Source organism: Nanorana parkeri, unplaced genomic scaffold, assembly GCF_000935625.1.
Source record: "Nanorana parkeri isolate BGI_ZX_2015 unplaced genomic scaffold, ASM93562v1 scaffold427, whole genome shotgun sequence".
NCBI classification, from domain to species: Eukaryota; Metazoa; Chordata; class Amphibia; order Anura; family Dicroglossidae; genus Nanorana; species Nanorana parkeri.
Genome location: NW_017306695.1, coordinates 624,884 through 634,185, shown reverse-complemented (window position 1 = coordinate 634,185; position 9,302 = coordinate 624,884). Strand labels below are relative to the sequence as shown.

Below are 9,302 nucleotides of genomic sequence, written 5' to 3'. Positions count from 1 at the left end.
CTGCCAACATATCCAGAGCAGGCAGAAGTAACGGGAGTTGTACTATTTGGCAGAGAGAAAAGTATTGACTTTAAAGTACTGTGTAGCAATCCGGCATTTACTACAACTGAACAGAGGTAACGTTCTTTTTACACATCTAAAATTCCACTTATTACTAACAAGGAACAAGAGGCTCTTTGTTTTTACATAAGCATAATAGATGCATTGTTTTATCTATGGGTCTCATTATTTATAATCACATATGCTTTATGTTTGGAGACACTTTAAGACAAGAAAATATTTTAAACATTTTTAAATAAAATAGGTTTGAATAGATCAAAACAGAATTCACTCACAGCTGCCCTTCCTGCTCCCCTACATCCAGGACTACTAACATAACCATAAACATATCAGGAGAGACAACACAACCAGGAAAATGTCTGCAAAGACGCAATTAGTCCCATATAGACACACCAGATAAAAGACATGTTGTCCACACATCTTTCAGCTTCAGAATATCATATTTGACATTCTTGCAGCACACAGTGAAATAGCAATGTTTTAGAACCTCGCAGGATCTCTTCGTTAGGCAAAGTCTGACCTGTCCAGTATGTGGCAAGTCAAATCATCTAAAAGAAATACAGGAGCCTTTGCTATCTGACATTTCTGTGTGTGCCCGATGGCGTGTCCCTCACCGCATGTTGTGGTTCCTGCTGCCAGTCGATTAACCTCTATAGGACACAGTAATGATATAGGGTTCAGCAGGAAGACCTACAGAGTGCACAATATCTGCCACACCTGGAAGGGTCTAGTAGCAGCAATGACCATAGCCCATGGAGAGGGAACATTTCCCTTGCCACCCACCACAAAAAGGTGAGTATTCCTCTTTCATTTACGCTGGCCATACACTGTTCTATTTTTTTTCATTCAAGCAGCAGGCTGAACGAAAAAATTCCTTCATCCACGCTTACTGCGGCCTCTGTCAGAATATACAAATGGTGCTGGCAGCTTATTGGCTGCCACCACCGTTCATTCGAAGATTTTCCAATGGGCTCCTTCAATCAGTTGATCAAGGAATACCATCTAGAAGGGTACAGACAGCGGCACCCACTGTGCAAATTTTAGCCGTTTCCTGAAGTTACGTCCGAAGTTCGCATAATTTATGGCCAGCTTTATTCTGTTGTAAAGTCTGCAAAAAAATGACAGGGTCACTTTAACAGTCGTCTGCCTGCACCCAATGGCAAACCTGCATTCCTGCTGGGCAGATACTTCAGACATACAATGCAGGCAAATATATAAAAAATATTAAACTATTAAAAGTATATATATCTTATTATATAAGTTGATAAGTTGTATTTCTCAGCCTGACTGGAGTGCACCTTTAAGTCAGGTGCCTTTTAGGCTGAATTTGTTACAGCAGTAACTTGTCCATAATAAGGGATAAAAATGTTGTTTGTTGAATAGCAACCACAATGTACATTTATCTCAACCAGCACAGTCTCCCACATTCAAAGACCACCATAGCTCAGGAGATTTAGAAAGCTGGAAGTGGTCTTCACGGTTTTAAAGAGAGGGCCTAGTGCAGAGGTGGGCAAACTCCAGTCCTCCAACTACAAATCCCGTCATGCATTTGTCTCTGGGAATCATACCTGTGGCTCTGAGAACCATGCAATGCCTCATGGGATTTGTAGTTCCACAACAGATGGAGGGCTAGAGTTTGCCCACTACTGGCCTTGTGCCTCCCCACCAAAACGTACCTCTGAACAGGGCATGGATTGCAATCACTTCCAACTGGTGGAGTAAGAAAATTGTGAAGGAAGTACTGGTTAGCTAAGGGTAAGTAGTGGCGAGGGGGATGTACAAGAACTAGCAGCGTGGCAGGGAGCAGAAATGGCAATGCTGAAACTCTTAGGCTCTATATACCTATTTTCAACTGGAACAATAAATGCATTGACGGCGAAGTAGCAATACATTTTATTTGGGCTCTGCATTTACATTGCGCATCCACACCTGCCCCTCCTGTCCCCTTTTCTTGCCGCAGCCCCGACAGTGGCTCACAATTTCATGTCACGGATCACTTTCAACCTTTCTGAAACAATAAGAACTAATTCTGCTACCAGAATCTTGTTTCTAAGCTGTGAGTGTGTGCAATAAAAATGCTAAAAACAAATAAAAGTAAACCTATCCAAAATAATTTAAGTTTGTAAATTGTTCATCTATGCCCTCCTTATTGATTCAAAACAACAAACTCTGCAACACCTCGGTTTGTAGCATGCATTAAAGCAATGTTATTTTCTCTGTGGGAGAAAATGGAACCATCCTCAATCAGGCACATATAATCATTCTAACTGTAACCCCCCTACACAAGCCAAAATATTGCAAGAGGTGCCAGCTCAACTGTAACACCTATGAGGTTTTAGAATTTATTCAACTGGAGCATTTGTTAAGTACAAGTCCTCAAGTAAAACACAATCCTTAACAGCAGGAATACCCTACTTGTACTCTCCAGCTGACAGGCCTAAATTATCCCATCTTCCTAAGTGTTCATACATTTGGCTGTAACACTTGTCATCCTGAAGTGCTTGGTTACACTACTTAAGACAATATAAGCATGTAGAGCCATTCTAATTTAGTGTTTGCAACCGGAGTGTCTCACTCATTTCACTTGATATTGACATGTTCAATATTTTCGATTTGCTCTCATTTTCATCATTGAGTCAAATCACAAGTTGCTATAGTTCTGGGATCTAGCACATATGAACAAAAAAAATTCCCACATTGTTACATAGTAGGTGAGGTTGATTGAAGACACAGGTCCGTTAGGTTTAACCTATATTGTGTGTGTGTGATAATTCCTACAGCCCTGTATATTGTATAAACATAGGAACCCATCCAAGCATTTTTGTATATTGTTACAAAATTCAACATTTTTATCTCTTTCATGATAAAAAAAAAAGAGAAAAAAACCTTTGCGCAGTTTGTATTGTATATTCTTTCCAATGACAATCTAAAAAACATGTAGAGCATCTCTGAAATGCATGCACATTTCCCCTGGTGTACTTTAACCCTTACCCTGCCAGCGATGTATCCCTTACAGCGCTGGCTTCAGGCCCATGTAAACAGACTCCTGACGGCTGATTACCCATGTAAAACCAACTGACGGCTTTACACTGGAAGCGATTCTGGCGGCTTAGCTGCTGCCAGATCATCACTTCCACGGGCCGGCAAATGAGTCCCCCCACCCGTAGTCTTTCCTATGGATAATTTGTGATATTGTATTTTGTTGCCGTTTCACTGACGCAAGCAATTTTTAAGCTCGGCATGTTGGGTGTCTCACTCAGCACAACCTCATCTTTTATATTTTATAAATTGTGTATTACATGTGCACAAAAAAAGCCTGGTCAGCGAAAGGGTTAAAGGAGAGCTAAACTAAAAAAAAAATTTACTTTAGGTTTTTTGTCCCCCATGCTACCATTAAATGGCAATGAAACCCCCAAAACACTTCTCTCTACCCCAAGGCAGCCAAATAAGTTTATATTTGAGACAGAGGCACTGTCTGCTTAGGCCAAAGCATCCAATCAGCACCTTAACCTGACACCGAACCTGCCCTCAGCTGGAAGATGACAATGAGGCAGCAGCTGGTCAGACTCCAGGAGACCCCATTCATGTAGAGAGGCAAGTCTGGGGTGGTAGGAAAAGATGGTATTTTTAATAGCAGAAGCAAGGGAATCACATGAACATCAAGTGAGCCCAAAACATAAAAAATAGAACAGTTTTGTTGTAATTCAGAAAACTATGAATAATGATTGCACAGAGAACATAAATATTGGTCAATACATTGTATAATGCTACATTTACATGAATGTGCAACAACAAAATGTTTATACATACACATTCAGATTAACTTTACATACTTTGGGGGGCGTGGCTTGATTATGGCACAGTGAGCACCCGAGACTAGATCCCCTCATATGCCCCAAGATGGGTAAAAAGAAGCAGCGACCCACATCTACACCAGCCTCCAGAGGCGGGACACCTGCTTTCAGGGCTGAGACGGGCAAGATCGGCTCATATTTCCCGTCACATCCGCTTGACATAACAGCACTAGAGGCTGCAGAGATGGCTAATATGGCACCGGCCATATCTTAGATATTTACCTCATTCTGCCCCATCCTCCATAGGGGGTACTCCCGAGAGACTGCAACCTCTCCCAGAACTACAGGGCTCCTTCTCCTGGCAGATTCCCTCTCTGCCAACAGATGATGACTGGGATCTCAGGGCATATATTAAAGACTAACCCGCCGTAATATGGAGACATATGTGGCTCGCTTAGAGGAGTCTCATAGGAAAGTGCTACACACTCTTAAAGCAGAATTACATTAGATGGGCACCAGGGTGAGTGGATCTGAACAGTCTATTGAATCTTTGTATGCTCGATTAAGACACTCACAAAATAGTTCTGAATGAGCACTTATGCAAATTGTCACTACTTGTTAATGATATTGAGAACTGTAAATCGCCAAAAAAATATTTGGGTCAGAGGTATTTCGCAATATGTGGACACTTCTCACATTATCCCTGCATTACCTTCCATCTTTAAATGGCCTATTGGGGAAGCCTGCAGATTTTATGACTGTTTTGGACAGAGCCTACAAAGTACTAGGTCCTAAGAAATGCCGACCCTTACCAGCCACAGGACATTATATGCTGCATACATTACTTCTTTGAGAAGGATGCCATCATGGCAGCGACATGCTCAAAACCTACTTTGCCATTCGAAGGAGTGGAAATTCTTATGTTATTGGACTTATCTAGACAGACACTCCTACTTCGCAGGGCTGTGAAGCCTCTGATTGAGATCCTTAAAGCACGATATCAGACATCGTTGGGGATATTCTTTTCTGTTACGTGCAACCAGGAACGGTAACATTATATATATTTTTATAATAAGTTTTTCTGCTACCAAGCAAATGAATATATAATCTGTTCCAGTATACTGGACTGTTTCATTATAGATAGCAATTCTCTATATGTTTTTATAAATTAATAATAGAGTTTATACCTGGGTATAATGAGAATGGACTCCATTCCCTACCCAGGCAATATCACAGTTCTTCCCAAGCCAGGCAAGGATTTAACAAATTGTGGGGGTGTTCGACTGATTTATTTAATTAATGTGGACGTTAAGCTCTTCGCCAAAATATTGGTTTCAACATTGCATCCTCTTCTTTCTATAGCTATCCATCCAGACCAAAGAGGGCTTGTATCAGGAATGCACGCCAAGGACAACACTATTCGTACTATTAATCGAATTTCTTTTGCTAAGCTTCATTCTGTGCCCCTCTGCATTCTTTCAGTGGACTCGGAGAAGGCCTTTGACAGGGTTCATTGGTCCTTCTTGCATTCCACTCACCTGCAGTCATTTTAAAAACACCACAAAGTCTGCTTTTTCAAAAAAAAAATATTTCACTACCCATAGCAGTTTGTAAAAATATTCGGTCCACTTTCCTTTGCTTGCTGCTTGGTCAGATATTATGAATGAACTGATGCATATGGAGGGATTGGTGGCAGGGGACATGGATAGGACCGATCAGTTTCTTTGAATTTGGGGAGGTTGGACCCTATTCCACTCCTCAGTGATATTTAGGGACATATTGGGATACTAAGACCACCATATCCCTATTATGTTTTACTTTGACATTTCTTTACATTATCTGGGTATATAATTTGCTACTCCTTATGGCTTTTAACTTTTAAGGTTATTTGTTCTTTTTCTGTTGCTTTTACGGTTTTTATTTTCTTCTTGGTTTTTGTTTACGTACAATATTATTTTTACTTTCCTCGAGATATGTATAATTGTTGAGTTCCCATCAATCACAACATAATACTTTAAGACTTATTGTGTGAATCATGGATTTCTGTACTAGGATTTTGGCAATATGCGTTTATTTTTGTGAAGTAATTTTCTTTGATTATCGTATCATATTTTGGTGAAATATATGTAATTTTATTTAGATGTTGGTCAGTTATAACTTTTTCTAATAAATATTTAACGAAAACAATTTTACATACTGTGACAGAAGCACTGTCACTGTAGAAAGGAGGCAAGTGGTATGAGAAGGCTGGCTGTGGCAAGGAAAGTGTGCCCAAGATTAGGAATATAAATAATCCCATTGGGTTTTGGCCCACTAAAGGTGTGAGCCTGGAGTCAGGCTGGGTGGATGGGTAAGTCAGTGCTGTAGTGGTAGCACAGGACTGCCTGTGCTGGAAAAGATCGAGGCCCAAAGCAAGAAGCTAGAGCTGCAAGGAAAGGTCCGGAGGTGATAGTCTTTTCTTCTGTGTGATGCTGGTACCAACCCCTGCAAGGGAAATGTCTGTGCATGTTTGATATGTTGGTGCCAAATAAACACAGACAAGAAGCCCTCAAATCGGACCAATGTGTCAACTACCACTATGTGAGCTCTGATCCAAATCTCACAGCACATTGCAACACATCCCATACAATTGAGCTGAATAGCAGAATATAGACTAAAACATCAAAAATGGCAACCAAATGCGTTTGTGTGGACATTTTATGGTGCACTTCACCTTCACTTTAGAAAACAGCAAAACAGAGGTCAGTGTTCTTAAGTGAATGAGCCCTTACTGTGCAAAAAAGGTTATCTTGGAGTGTACAAAACCTACTGAAAAGATGCAGGGAACAATGTATTATATTTAATCTGGCAGTAACACATCTTATTTCTAGGGATGCACCGATTTATCAGCCGCCGAAACATATCGGCCGAAAATGGCACTTTTGGCTAAATGCCGAAAGTGCCATTTACATGCCGATACATCGGCGCATCCGTGATTTCTTTCCTCCCCGCTGGGTGCTGCTCTGTGTCCCAGCGGGGAGGAGAGAAAGTGACAGCCGGCCGAGCGCTGCGGGACAAGAGCGCTGTGAGCGGCCGCTGTCTCTCCTCCCACACCGCTCGGCCGCCTATCAATTATGAATGTATGGGAGTGATCTATAACCCCTCCTGTTCATTCATAATTCTTTTTATAGTAAACATACTATATTCTCAAGTTATCAATGAACAGGAGCACTCAGAGGATTCCTGTTCATTGATAACAGGGGATGCAGTAAAAGAGATTGAGGACTCTGTGTTCTCAATCTCTTTTTCAAAAGGGAAATATCAGGGGTCTGTTTAGACCCCTGATATTTCCCAGAAGCCCCTAAAAAGTAAAAAATAAAAATATTTAATAAACAATGAATAAAAATAAAATATTTAAAACATTTTTTAAAATTAAAATAAAAACATTTTCGGTATCAGTTTCGGCCTGACAATTTTTTCTATTTCGGTTTCGTTTTTTAAATTTCTTTTTCGGTGCACCTCTACTTATTTCAGAAATAAATCTTAGATTTCTGTTACAACTTTCATTGTAACCGAATTGTACATGCCATCTCCTAAATAGGAAGAAGGCAATTTATTATTTCATGAATTCTATAAACATATATTTTTACTCTTCATTGGAGAGATTTCCCATCAATTCCTGTCTGAGAATATGTCAACTAGACAAAAAATAGCAGACCCTTAACCTGAGCAGCGGCCTGGCAGAGCAGGAAGGGTTTTTTTTTTTAAACAAATAAAAGACTCATCAAAAATGGTCATCTGTATTTTGTTCAAATCAAGTACTTTCAAGGTGTGGTGTGTTTATTTACTATTTGGTGACAGAGTAGGGGTAAAAACTACCCCTTACTCATTCACAAGGGGGTGGGCGGTGGCATATGGGCACCCAGATGCAGATAAGCCCCCTGCCCACAGACCCCCCCTAACAACGGGCCATAGTTGTGGGGAAAAGGCCCTTGTCCTCATCGACGTGGGGACAAGGTGGTTTTCCAGGGGGTGCCCCCCTGGAAAAGCACCCACTCAATGTCGAAGAATGTGGCCTGTTATGGTGCATGGGTGGGGAGAGCAAGCCCCCCCCCCCTTTCCTACTGCTAAATTAAGGGTCTGGTATGGAATTTTAGGGTGGACCCCACTGTTTTAGGGGGGTTGGGGCGTTTGTGTCAACCTAAAAATTCCTACCAGACCTAGCCCCAACGCTTTTTTTTTATTTGTTTACATTAAATATTTAATTCTGCTTCAATACCTCTGAGGTAGTAAACAGGATGACCAAACCGAATGTTGAGCCGAGCATTCAGCAATTCACTTTTTGATGTTTGGCATGAGAATAGGAGTGAATAGCAGGGAATAAAGTGCCGAATGTTCGCTTCAGCCCATTCACATGTTGCATCTGCTGAGGCAAAAGAGCTCTTCCCTTCGGCCTGACGTGCAGAGGCTGTCCGGCCCAGCTAAAGGGAGGTGAAGTGAGCCAAATACAGCCGATGTACGGCTAAAAATAGCCGAAAACAGCTGCAGTGAATAGTCAAACATGCTTTGGCTTACTTCACTTCAGCTTAGTTATTCATTCGGCAGCTTAGTGAATAACCCCCCTAGTTTAAGTAACATATTGTTTTACAATGAGTAATCTTAAAATAACTAATTAAAACCAAATAATGTATTCTTCACAAGGATAGAACAGCTTTTATGTAGTCCATTGGCTGAGACCCTACATTTTTGTGTCTACAACTACCCTACTACAACATGCTGATTGGCAGGAAAGCTTACACATAGCAGAATAACGACAATTCATTTAGCAATTAATTTTTCTCCTGGCTCAGACCTATTTAGTTATGATATATAGAGGAAAAAGGTCCCCTTTGGTTGATAACATTCCACATAAACCTGGTTCAGACACATTTTCACAGATTGAACTATTCTTCATAAACTGCGCAAGTGTTATGCAACTTTTTGTACATTCTTTTAAGATGCATTCTATAAAATATCTTTATAGTATTTCTCCTAGGCCCTAAGAAATGGATAAGGGTCAAGCCTAGGATATAAGATTTAGAAACATACCATCACGCACCATCATGGCATTTTTCCATCTAATAACCAAAGTAGCTGCAATAAGCCACAATAAACATATTCCCACTGGTCACAAGCAAACGCAATCAATCATTTCTTGTTTATCAACGTTTAAAAATAAGGCAAAATGCATTTCACATATTCATACTTACAATCCTTCTCGACTGCCATCAATAAGAGCTTGAAACAATGGTTTGTTATGAGGTATTGTCTGCAGAATATTCCCATCACCAGTCACATATCCTATAGCCCATTGTCCCAGTCTTGTGCAACTTAACCTAAAAATATAGCTGAAAGGAAAAAATACATAAAAGTAAAAAATAATTAGATATATATAAAAAAAATTCAAATGTCTATATATATATATATATA

General features: G+C 40.3%; 1 protein-coding gene across 4 annotated transcripts in view; it reads right to left on the bottom strand.

Moving 5' to 3' along the window:
• CBLB (Cbl proto-oncogene B) overlaps positions 1–9,302 on the bottom strand; it is a 180,085-nt gene that overhangs the window by 74,438 nt on the left and 96,345 nt on the right. For all 4 annotated transcript variants that reach the window (XM_018560027.1, XM_018560029.1, XM_018560028.1 and 1 more), the window contains exon 6: positions 9,083–9,220. In XM_018560027.1, coding sequence (XP_018415529.1) covers positions 9,083–9,220 — 138 coding nt within the window. The remainder of the gene's footprint in view (positions 1–9,082; positions 9,221–9,302) is intronic.